Raw genomic sequence first — 13,272 nt, 5'->3', positions numbered from 1 at the left:
ATTAAGTGGTTGCACTGGTTGAATAGAATCAGATGTGTAAATAGGTAGTTGTTAGTCTTCTAGAGACAAAACTACTAAAGTCACTTAAGTTTCATTTTATTATGATATTTAGTATTAAGCTTTATACAGAGCCAATTTTATAGAAGAATATTGGCTAATTTTACTATTAATTGGAAAGACATTGTTATTACTGTTTTGACAACGTCATTTTTTCAGGAATGACATTCTGTTTTTCCACCTGTAAATGAGAGTAATATTGTTCTGTCTAGCCAAGGGAATCTCTAGGCTTTCTGTCATATTTCCTTGTGGGGAACCTAGAGAAGGGGAAAAGATGTTTTTGTTTATTTGGTTCATAGTTGAAATAGAGGATTTCAACTGGCGTCCAAATCTGTGGTTTTACCATAGTGGAGGATTGAGACAATATTTGAGAGGTTGAGTATAGATGCATGTCAGGAAGGATATTAATTATGGTCATTAGCACTTAATATTAGCATATAATACATTGTTACTGCATTATTTTTAAGAACTTACATATATTAATTCTTCCTAATGTTCACAACAGACCCATGAAGCTAGGTATGAGTATCTTCATCATTTTGTAGTTAAGGAAGTTGGGCACAAAGAAGGTTAAGTTCATATAGGTCATTTGTAGACAGAATTCTTGGGTTATTTTTTTTTTGGGGGGGGGTTATTTTAAGAGCTTCATAATGCTGCATATTATCCACTGAAATGGTTCTATTTTGGATATAATGGTTTAAGCTTGTCTCTCTACCTTTCAGAAACTCATCTTGTCTGAAACATCTATTTTTGATGTCCTACCAAACTTCTTCTATCACAGCAACCAGGTAGTGAGGATGGCAGCTCTGGAGGTAAGTTTCCATAGTTACATGATGTGACCTTTTTTCTTGTTTTCTAGCTGATTTCTTTTGTCCATTTGCTTATTGTATCAGACCTTTTTCTTTGGCCTTAAGTCCTTTTCTTTGGTGCTTTAGAGTCTTCCTCTGAAACAAACACTTGCTTTACTCAAGTATTTCAGCTGAACTAATCACCACTTCTGGGCTCCAATCACAGGAAAATAGCTGCCAGCATTTTTCAATAGTCTCTACTTTCCAGGTATTTGAATACTCTCATTTCATAATAAATTAGGATTCCTATAAAATAATAAGTGAAAAAATATATGGCTGACCAGAACATGTACCATTTTGTGACTTGGGCCAAATAAAATGGATTTTAGTTATATTCTGAATTTTCAAGCAGCTCTTATGAAATATTTTGTCATGAGAAAGAAAGTAATAACATTTAATGAACTGTGTTTTAGGTGCATTACTCTTTTTCTCATTTAACCCTACCATTACTTGATGAAGTGAAAAGAAAGTGAGACTCAGTTTGTGGCTTATCCACATTTACGTAGATAATAAGCAGAAGAGTTTGCATTTGAACCCAAGTCAATCTGACTCAAAGACTTTTCTGTTTCCACCACAGCACTCTACCTCATTAAGCACAAAAATTGCAGGCCCTGAATACTGCTGTAAAATTGCTGACTAGATGTTTTTTGAAGATGGAGAAAAGGGAAAGGAATGTTTTTAGATGATTTTGTGTAACACGCCATCACTACAATCTGTGGCAAGCTCCTTTGGCTTACTTTTTATTTGTATTCTGTGGATAGAGTGTAATGTATCCTACTCAGTAAATACCAAATTTTAAAAATAGTCTAAATGTCTTAGAGTGCTTTCATGTCATTTAATGAGAAATCTCCTTGTATACCTCACATGATGGTAGAATCCCGTGTAGCATTTTATGTGCATGGCAAATTGGCTGTGAAGTGCACAAGGCCAAACTGATGGTTTTTGCTGAGATGGAGCCTGTTGCTGTTTCTTTTAACTCCTGAGTCAAGCTAGTTTGTGTGAGATGTCAAATTATGCCTTACTGCTCTTGCCTAGGTTTGGGGGATATAAATCTAAAATAATTTGGGAAAACAAAGGTACAAGATAATAAAAGAGTTGAGCTGTACAACAATTATTTCTGTTGTTTGCCTTCACTCAGGTGGCTCACAATCAGTACCTCTCATTTTCCTCACTGCTTGCTTTTATCTGCTGTTGAAATTATCGCGCACAATGAGTTAATAGTTGCTTTTATCCTTGCTTTTACTAATGATCAAACATTCTTCTGAGTATGGGTTAGTGTGAAAGGTTTATGGCCCAGCCAGAGGCAGGATAGTTTTATTTCCATTTATAGTCATGGGCCTTGTTTTAAGATTGCAACTTTATTAATTAAAGCAACTTATTATTTATGTTCAGAATCTTCTTCCATATTGCATACCTCTTCTCAGCACTCTTTCCTGGGCTAAGCATGTCTTTGTTTCTGTTCTTGAAGTGTATTTACTGAGGATTACTTTTTAACCAGGTTTATGTTCGAAGGGCTTATATTGCCTATGAACTTAACAGCGTACAACATCGCCAACTTAAGGACAACACCTGTGTGGTGGAATTCCAATTCATGCTACCCACATCTCATCCAAATAGGTGAGTTTGAGCTGGGGCATGCATCTGAGTTGGCTAGGGATGTATCAGGAGAGCTAAGGGGTGTAATGTATGACAGTTACATGCATTTTTGGTTTTGGCTAGAAACATAGAGCAGAAAATGAACAAATTTAAATCATGAGAGTAGAGCCTTTTGGTACCCACCTTTTTTTTTAGTCTTTGACCTGGAGAAATGAAGTATAGTCTAATTAAGATAGAAATTTGAGGGGCGTCTAGGTGACTCAGTTGAGCAGATGCCTTTGGCTCAGGTCATGATCCTGGGGTTCTGGGATCGAGTCCTGGGTCAGGGTCTCTGCTTAGTGGAGAACCTACTTCTCCTTCTCCCTCTGTCTGCCTCTCTGCCTACTTGTGCGCTCGCTCACTCTCTTTCCCTGTCAAATAAAAAACAAAATCTTAAAAAAAAATTTTTGAGGATTACTCCAGCATTTTCATGTTTGCTTATATTATGTCATTGAGGAAACATAGTTCTTTTCTTTAAGTCAGAATTTACTGGCATTTTATTTGCCGAGACTTTGCCAGAAAATCACTTTTTTAGCCAGTGTAAGTCAAACAGTTGGAACACGAAAATATCTTGGTGGGGGTGGGGTACCTGGCTAGCTTGTTCAGTTAAGCATCTGACTCTTGATTTTGGGGTTGTGAGTTCAAGCCCCACATTGCAGCCTACCTAAAAAAGAAGAGAACTTGGATGGAATGCTTTTCTATATATTTGCTATAGATTAGTTGAAACTTAAATCGGTTTTTAAAAAATCACACCTCAGAAGCAAACTGAAATTCACCTAAACTATATAATTAAGCCATGCTAATACCATTATTTTTCCCATCCCAGGCCCTTTAAGAAATAAAATATATATACAGCAGTTTGTTTTAGTATTGCTTTGGTTTTAAGATGAAAATACTTTATCTTGAATACTGATTTATTTTTTAAAGTATTCTGAGGCAGTGAAAACAGGAATCCCACACACATATATTCCTCACCTCCTGTATTTTCATTCTTTTTAGTAATACCATAGGAAATATAAATACCATAGCCAATCTTAAGCTGCCCCCCACCTCCATTTCTTCTTTATGGCCTTTGGTTCTTCACTTCGTATTACAAAGTACTGTGTCTTTGGGGATCCTTAGTTATAGACAACAGAAATGGTTTTGTTCTGAATTGCTACTTCACCCAAAGCAATAGAAATCTTTCCTAGAGACAAAGAAGTCTGTGCTGAGACTTTTGGCCACTGGATGCCACTGTTGATCCAGCAGAGGTCAGCAGATGAGCAGAGGCATCTTCAGAAGAAGTACTTCTCTTCTTTGTCTCAGAAGATCCTTTCACATCTCTACCTCAAAAATACCTTATGGCTGGCAGAGAAAAGCATATATCCTTGATTTAGCAAGCATCTCTCGGTACATTTTTGCCTCCACGGATTTCAGAATCTCATTTTCAAGAAACGAATGGTTGTCCTTCAGCGAGCGGCGAAGTACTCACGGCACACATGGGCTCAGCACTCGGTCTTCTTTCTTTTCCTGCATTCCTTGAATAATTGTAGAGAACTACATGCTATACTTAATGCTCTTTGTGATTCTCAGGACATTCTCCTTTTCTTCCTGCTTTCTACTACCTCTTCCCTGTGGGCAGTGATTTGTAGTCAGGCTGCAGAGCTGCTTCTGATTTCCTTCCCTCCTCATCGTTCCCCTTGTCTTTCTGAATTGCTTTCCCTGTCCTACTTTTTTATTTGAGGATACATATCCAGTTTGGTGAAGGAAAGCCGACTGAAAAATGAGAGAAACGGTTCTTAACTGTTTGTTGAGAAATCTTATTCTCCTTTCCATCTCAAGGATGTGAATCTTGGTTATTCCTGATACGGCTTCGAAATTTGGCTACTTGTCCCTCCCAACAGCTGAGGTATACACATCCCTAGGGATAAAGACAAGATTTGAACAGAACTATGATCCTATTTTCTCTCTCCAGTCTTCCGTGGTTGTGTGTATATAAAATATAAACTGCTAGATTATTGTTAGTAATGGTAGCAGTGGTACTAGTAGTAGAGATGCAAGGATGAGATAAGGACAAGTAAAGGAGGAAAGGTAAAACAGCCTTTGTAAAAACCAGAAAAATGTTAAAATTGCTTTAATGCCTTTTTAGATCTAAAGTCTTTTTGTTAGTTTAGGAATGTAAAATGTGTTATCAGATTTAATCACCAAATGAAATATTCCATTATAGAGTATAAGTTTTTTGCTAAATTATAGATTTGCTACTTCAATTTAGTTTTATAAAATTTTATATTTTCTTACAAATGTTCTTGTTACAATTTGAAGTTATGACCTTATTCTGACACCAACTGGTATACTGTGATTCAATTCTGACAGTAACCACCTTGAGTTAGATAACACAAATTAAGGGCTCAGTTCTTCAAAAACCTGTCCCGATTTCAGGTAGACCCACGAGTGGGGTTCCCAGGTCACCTGCACTTCTGACCAACTGGCTAAAAATTTGGGGGTTCCTATGACCTCATCCAGTTTAGTAATTCACTAGAACAACTTACAAAAATCAGAAAACACTATACCTATGAACACAGTTTATTATAAAGGGCACATATCAGAACTAGCCAAATGAAGAGACACACGGAGTAAAGTCTGGGTAGGTCCAGAACACAGAGCTTTCCTGTTATTTCCTTTGGAATCAGGTACTCCTCCTTGTAGCTATCAGTATGTTCACCAGCTACAAAGTTCTATTTAGCTTCAGTGTCCAGAGTTTTTATCATGGTTTCATTACAGTGGGACGATCGAATCACAAATTACATTCAACTCAATCTCTGATCCCTCTCCCCTCCCCAGAGGTCCAGCTGGCTCAGAGCCACCAACCCTCTAATCACATGGTTGGTCTTCCTAGAGAGCAACCCTTGTCCTGAGTTATCTCATCTCTTAGCATAAACTCGGATATAATCAAGGGGCTCATGAATAATGAAGATACTTCTGTTTCTTTTGAGAAATTGTAGGGATTTAGAATCTCTCTCCAAGGAACCAGGGACAAAGGCCTGTCAAATTCTTTACAGTAGGTCTATTTACCTTATAAAAGAATTCTAAGGTCTCTAAATTTTATAGATTTTATTTATTTTTATTTTAGAGGAAGAGTGTGCACAAGCTGGGGGGAGGGGCAGAGTGATAGAGGATCTCAAGCAAGACCCCGCATTCAGTGTAGACCCCGATGTGGGACTTGATCCCACAACCCTGAGATCATGACCTCAGCCAAAACCAAAAGGCAGATGCTCAACCAATTGAGCCACTTAGGCACCCGAGGGTCTCTTAATTTTAGCTAGTTTTGAGGCAAGTTCCAACTTTTTCTTACCTCTAGTAGTAGTATTCTTTCCTATTACTGTTTTGAAGAAGTAGGCAATGAACATATTGGTTTTTATTCTACAGAAGTAAGTCACAGGAGATGATCTGTCTGTTCCATTCCCAATCTCACAAGGCTCAAGGACACAATTATGTCCACTAACCTCTAGATTAATTATTTTCAGAATTATTTAGGAAATATTTTTAAACTACCGAATACCAGGATTCTGATTTATTTTGAATCAAACTCCAGAGGATCGCTTTTTGAAAATTCTGATGAGCACCTGAATAGTAAAGATCACTACCGCTAGACCGGAGCTGTCCAATAGAAATACAACACATGCCACATATGTTAAATTCTAGTTTTTGTTGGCCACGTTTAAAAGGATAATAAGAAACAGATAAAATTACGTTTAACACCATTTTCTTTAACCCATCATATCCAAAATATCATTTCAATATGTAATAAAATAAATTATTAATGATATTTTTTCATTTTTCATACTCAGTCTTTGAAATTTAGAGTGTATTTTTACTTATAATATGTCTCAATACAGATTAGTCATATTTCAAGCACTTCCCAGCCACACAGACATTTCAACTCTAGACCAAAAATTAATTAGGACAATCACATTGAGCCCTCTTTATTTTATGTTAATGGTAGTGCCCCTGGGATGGATTTAAAAAAACAAAACAAAACAAAAAACCTCTTATGTTTCTTAGTAGCTACAGGAATTCTCCACACCTGAAACTATAGGTATTCTACTACCAAATTTAATCATTAAAAATTACTCAGAACAGAGGGCAAGCATATGAATATACATATTTTACTTATCAATGTAAAACAAAATTTTACAGTATTTTTCCCAGTTGGGGTTAACAAACCAAAAATACTTGGGGGAGAAAGCAGATACATTCTTTTTTTTTTTTTTTTTTTAAATTTTTATTTATTTATGATAGTCACAGAGAGAGAGAGAGGCGCAGAGACACAGGCAGAGTGAGAAGCAGGCTCCATGCACCGGGAGCCCGATGTGGGATTCAATCCCGGGTCTCCAGGATCGCGCCCTGGGCCAAAGGCAGGCACCAAACCGCTGCGCCACCCAGGGATCCCCAGATACATTCTTAAACCAATTTTTTGCATTTTCTTTCCTGTTGCTTGGTTTTCACATTCCTAGCTAGGCATTTGTTTGAAGTAGACTAACTTTGTCCAGCAATCCTTAGAAGTGAGTATCTTTCTAAGTGTTACCAAAGCAAGACTACAGTCTCTTATTGTGTATGGAATCACCTGGTGGAATTCCATTCCTCCAGTTTATTTTTGACTAGTAATTTAGCTCTTGTGGGTTGGGACGAACATGGCTCTCTGCAAACTGACGACAGCAGAGTATTTTTTCTGAAAAATGCCTTAGATACGTGTCCCATTGGGATGGGTTTTGATTTTTAGAGAAGTAAGCAAAACACAAGCCAATTCCATTGTAAATAAGTAGAGAGCAGCCTCTAAGAAGGGAGAAGACACCATTTTGGGGGGCACACTTGGGCAGTTAATGTGTGGCCAACATGTTTGATGCCTTTTTATTTTTGTTTAAATTTATCATGGGATTTTGTATTGCTTGACATATTTGAAAATATGACGTATTTTCCGATACTTTCAATACTTATTTATCATAGAGGGGTGCCTGGGTAGTTCAGTCGGTTTGCTGACTGCCTTTGGCTCAGGTCATGATTCTGGGCTCCTGGGATTGAGCCCTATATCTGGCTTCCTGTTCAGCGGAGAATCTGCTCCTCCCTCTCCTGCTCCTCTGACTTGTGGTCTCTCTTGCTCATTGTCTCTCAAAAAAATAAATACTTTTAAAAAAATTGTTAAAAAAAACTTATTGTGGAAAGAACACTTAACATGAGATCTACCCTCTTAACAAATGTTTAAGTGTCACAGTATGTTATTGTTGACTTTAGGTTTAATGTTGTATGATAGCTCTCTAGGGCTTACTCATTTTGCTTGACTGAAACTTTTAAACATTTACTTACTGTATGTTTCAATATAATTGGGCAGTGGGGTTTTTTCTGATACTCCTCTCAATATTTAAAACAAAAAAAAGATGACTGAACAGTTTCTTTCTATAATCCCTATGACTTTTTGTATCATTCTTTCTGCTAGGTAGACTTCAGTCAGGGCAAGTTATGTTATCTTCTTGATCTTGTACCTAAGACTTGGAAATTTTTTCTGGAAGCTGTAGTTACAACTTATTTGACATCTCCAGGTCTTCAGAGGATCCAGTTATTAGAGCTTCACTTAGGGAAGCTCCTGGTGTAGATATACCCTTTTCTTCTTAAATTCCCTTCACTTGAACAGAACTGCAGAAAAATTTCTGACTTAAGCATAATAGGAAACCTATATATGTGTTGCATGTATGTGTGTGTTTGTGTTTCTTCTGAGGTTTAAAGACTATTTCCTATTGCATGAGAATTTTGACAGGAGAGGATTTTTTTGTTGTTTAAAGATTTTAAGTAATCTCTACACCTAACATGGGGCTCGAACTCATGACCCTGAAATTGAGAATTGCATGCTCAGGGTACCCCGGGTGGCTCAGTAGTTGAGCATCTGCCTTTGGCTTAGGTCATGATCACAGGGTCCTGGGATAGAGTGCCACATCGGGCTTCCCTCAGGGAGCCTGTTTCTCCCTCTGCCTGTGTCTCTGCCTCTCTCTCTGTGTTCCTCATGAATAAATAAAGTTAAAAAAAAAGTTGCATGCTTCACTGAGTCAGCCAGGTGCCCCTTATATGTTTTGTTTTTTTTTAAAGGTGCCTTGTAATCAGTTAGCAATTGTTTTTCAAGTAGCGAGTGAGTTTTAGTTTTTTAAGTCATTTTCTTAGTGTAGGACTAGTTAGAACAGCTGGTATGCACTGAAAGAACATTTTCTTATTATTCAGACTTTCAGGATTTACTTCTTTGTCTAAGATTCCATCAGCCCAGGTCTTTAGTGAATTCAACCAGTATTTTGCATGGATTGATCCTTGAGCCCAGACTCTATCATTTAGCATTCCTTTTTCTCTTCTTTCAGCCAGTGAGGCTCAGGGTTTAGAGCCCTAGGGGTATGTGTGTTTGTCTTTTTTCTCATTCCAAACTATAGTTGATCACTCTTTGGTGTTGGTAATGGAAAATCTTGTTACACTAAAGCTTTGTTCTGAATGCCTTTATTTTGACAACTCATGGAATCATTTGACATGTAGGATATCACTCTGCTTTGGGCACATTAAGTAACTCAGAATAATCTGAAAGCAAGTAAGTTCTTTAGTCAGTTTATGTATCTGATCTTTTAAATATAGCTATATTCATAGAATGTAAAGTATTATCCCATGAACTCTGTGACTATGTATCTTAGAGTAATCTGGGAGTGTGAAATTTAAAACTGCAAATGATTTTCATAAGTAATACACATTAGTGAACATAGTTTTTTTAATTTTTTAATCTGTGATTCAAATTAGAAGCATCACAATTGATGCAGGAGGTAGAAGTACACTTTGTTGTATGTTTCTATACATATATAATGGGTGAGGACCTATTGGTGTTTATTTCCACCTATTTCTTAGATGGAAATCCATGCTTCAGTTAAGTCAAGTTGTGTTACATCTTCCCTGCTGTTAGCTCCATGTGACCTTGGCCTTCTGTGTTAAAATGTTTTGATTCAGGCACTTTCTGTTGCACATGTCTCACATCCAGAAGAGGTTGGCTGTGTTCTCCCCTGATAGCACATATTTTGGTCATGACTGCGTTTAGGCTGCTTGGCACCTTCAATGTTTAGCTGCCAGTAAGTGGCCTCTGGACCTTCTTATGAAGAAGGTTTTGAGGAAGTTGAGAAATCAGAAAACCTCCATGTGACTAATGAGCATCCTGCAGCCATTCTTGAGAATTCTTTTTTTGTTTGTTTGTTTGTTTTTATTTATTTATGATAGTCACAGAGAGAGAGAGAGAGAGAGGCAGAGACATAGGCAGAGGAAGAAGCAGGCTCCATGCACCAGGAGCCTGACGTGGGATTCGATCCCGGGTCTCCAGGATCGCGCCCTGGGCCAAAGGCAGGTGCCAAACCGCTGCGCCACCCAGGGATCCCGAGAATTCTGATAATCTGATACCCAGAGATTAGAGCCTTCTTTGGATACTACTGAGATACTCAAAAGTCATCCAACTTGTAGCATTTTTTAGCAGTGGGAGCATTTGGCTGTAGTTAGCAGGCCATAAAGAGTTATAAATAAATAAAATCCTACAGTGCTTGCTTCCTTCATTCAGGGTAGTCTGTTGATCAGATGCAAGCATCTGGCAGAAGAGAAGATTCTCAGCAGGTTTAAGTGCTTACCAAAGTGCTTTCTTGTATCCATGGCTCAGCTTCTAGTCTCTGCTGTGTTATTTTGGCACTCTAGACTTGTAAGATTGGAGAGCCGGGTTTAAAACTCTCAATATATCATTAGGGTAGCCCAAGGTCCCTTCTTGTCAAAGAAGACTAGCTGATTCCAGGGGAAAGGAAAAGCAGAATCCAGGGCACCTGTAAATCCCTGTAGTTTTGTGCTGTGGGTTTGTAGCTAATTATACAGCAGGCAACAGTAATATGCTGTAGCTCTGTTGGCATACTTGTTTCAAAAAGAGCAAAACCTTCCAGCAGAGCAAAGAAGGGGCTTTGAAGGAGCAGCAAATGAATGAAGCAATGATCATTTTATTGTAAATGAAAGCTCTATAGTGGAATCAGGGCATCTGAACTGCAAGGAGGTGGTGGGGGAGATGCCAATAGAAATACATGGTTCACATGTATTTTACAGCTCTTGATTTGGATTCTCCTGCAGAAATATAGTCACACAAGGAGACCACCACTGGTCACAGCCAGCCAAATTGCTCTTTCTCTTACGGCAGTGCTGTTAGCGACTGCTAGTAGGTTATTCAGCCGACCTCTTCTGATTCTGCTTTGCTGTCTTATTTCAAAAGATTTGCCCTATACTGCCTTTCAGTCACAGCTTGATGTAACCACTGCTTGTTTGCATGCATCCCCATCATTTTCATATAGGGTCTTTTTTTTTTTTTTTAAGTTAGAAGGCGAAAGAATCGGGAGCGTTTTTATGATAAAAGATTTATGTAGGGCCAGCTAGAATCGAGCAAAATGAAATTCAGCTGGAAGGGATGGTAAAAGGCTGAGAGAACTTGTGACTGCCAGAGAAGTCAGTGTTCCTTAAATAAAGAGGGTTCAGCTAGCAGGCAGCAACTCTGACTTTGCATTCATATTGAAGCAGGCTCTCCAGCCATTCTGTGCAGGCAGATCAATAAAATCAGAGGTGACTTAATGCCAAGAACCTCAGAGTTCAAAGGATTTCTCTTGTCCTTCTTTAAATTTAGTCTATATTGATGTGGAATGCTAGCCTCAGGAACAGAGATGAGAAAATGCTAAGTCTAGAATCTGGCTTATGACACTGTGTTGAGCAGCATCCTTGGAAAATTTTATTCCCTTTATTTTCTCAGTTATCATATCTGCAAAATGGAGCAAATGTGCTGGGAGGAAAATGATTCCAGTATTTATCAAAACCCCGTGAATAAAGATTCATTATGATAAGTGCTTCCAGTAGTTTTAATGACAAATGTCTACCGAAAAGTGAATTTATATCCCACTTATGTATTCAAAAATGCAGTTGACTGCCTTTTCAGAGATGGAGAGTTTGACTATTTTTGCATGATGAGTATGTAGTGAAATGTAGTAGATTGTATTTTATTAAAAGCTCTATAAATGGCATATATGGCTCCTTACAATCTCTTCCTTGGTTGTTCATCTTTGTGCAGACCATGGATCTAGGCCTCTAGTGTGTCACAGTAGTGTGCAGTATCCCACACTGGTCATATTCTTAAATTGATCAACCCTGTGTAGGGCAACAGAATATACAAATGATCATTATGGACATTGTTAAGTATTTACCTGGTGATAGAGTTGATCCTTCTTTCCCTGCTCATCTCCTGTGCAGCCACACAGATTCTTATTCTGCCCAAGAGGATAAGCCGCATCTAAACTTAAATCTTCTATGAATGATTTGGGGCCATTCTGTTGAACACTGGAGATGTTGGGAGTTACTCTTCTTACCCCGTTCTGTGTAGATGGTGCAGGTTCCTATAATACAGCAGCAGGGGGCTCCCTAGGAGAGGTTTGACAATTGCTAATGAGGAAGGGCCAGCTTTTTGTTGGGGACATTCTTCTCAATCCAGGCCCTTTCTGCTGCAAACTTGGCCCTCATCCTGTGAAGACTCCCGAAGGATTATAGTGCAGCTACAGAACAGTGGTACCACTTTACTAGTTTAAAAAACTGGTTAGCAGTTTGAGAGATTATACTGGTTTCCAAATTCCAGAAACCTGTGAATGGTTGGAGCCTGAGACTGCTGTGATTGTAGGATTCTTCTCTCTGAACTGAGGTTCATGGTAGACTGTGCAGTTGTCTTCTTTCTTTTTTTTTTTTTTTTTTTTTTTTTTTTTTTTTTTTTAGTTGTCTTCTTTCTTTAGAATCCTTGATATCTCAAAAGAAGACTTTCCTATAGTCTCATTAGCGTTTCCTGTTAGTTTTCTGCTTAGTTACAACTGCTTCTGCCCTAGAACCTGTGCATACCTTTTGTTTGTTGAGGATGGCCACCGTGCATTATAGCTAAGGAGCTCTTATAAAATGAAACCCATTTCCCTGAATGAGAGGCTCAAAGAATCCAAACAGCAAAAGTGCAGGTTTTTGCACTCAGGTTGTTCTTGCTGCCTTATGAATTTGCTCTGTGATACAGGTTTGATGCAAAGAGCATTGCTACTCACAAATCACACAAGGTATACAGTTTGTGTGCAGTGATATGTCACAGCTTTTTATTTATATGGCCAGCTCAGTCTATTCTGCTCCTTTCACTGCCATGAAAAGTGCATCATTTTCCTCCCTCTCTCCTCCTTCCCACATATCATCAGCACCACCCACTATGTTCTGCCCATTAAGTCCTGTGTGTGCCAGAAAACCCCAACAATGATTAAATGCTGATAAAAGAGTGTTAGAAGGTTAAGATATCAACCAATCAATGCCCTTAGATTGCTCCTAAATTGTGAGTGGTAAGTATAACTTTGCCCTTTTAACATTGAAAATAAGAATTTTTTTTTTCAGTTGAGAAAATGACTTACGCCAAATTAAGGAGGGGAAAAAAAGCATTGGTGGCAAAGACCAAAGAGAATGCAGGAGACTTGCCTTGCAGTTTCCATTCTTGCCTAATCTTTCTTTCATGATTTTGGCACATTTTTGGTCAGGAAATCCTAAGACTAGCCAAATTTAGGTATGATTTTAGTTATGAGAGACCTAGAGTTTTTGAGTTTACAACAACCTTAAAAAGTCATTATGACTCTAAGATCATTTAATTTAAAATGTATAAATTGCT

General features: G+C 38.1%; 1 protein-coding gene across 8 annotated transcripts in view; it reads left to right on the top strand.

Moving 5' to 3' along the window:
- Nucleotides 1–13,272, top strand: part of ACACA (acetyl-CoA carboxylase alpha) — a 283,891-nt gene that overhangs the window by 147,707 nt on the left and 122,912 nt on the right. For all 8 annotated transcript variants that reach the window (XM_038548036.1, XM_038548037.1, XM_038548038.1 and 5 more), the window contains 2 exons: nucleotides 780–869; nucleotides 2,404–2,522. In XM_038548036.1, coding sequence (XP_038403964.1) covers nucleotides 780–869; nucleotides 2,404–2,522 — 209 coding nt within the window. The remainder of the gene's footprint in view (nucleotides 1–779; nucleotides 870–2,403; nucleotides 2,523–13,272) is intronic.

Source organism: Canis lupus, chromosome 9, assembly GCF_011100685.1.
Source record: "Canis lupus familiaris isolate Mischka breed German Shepherd chromosome 9, alternate assembly UU_Cfam_GSD_1.0, whole genome shotgun sequence".
In the NCBI taxonomy this organism is placed as follows: domain Eukaryota; kingdom Metazoa; phylum Chordata; class Mammalia; order Carnivora; family Canidae; genus Canis; species Canis lupus.
This window is presented reverse-complemented; position numbering and strand designations above follow the sequence as displayed.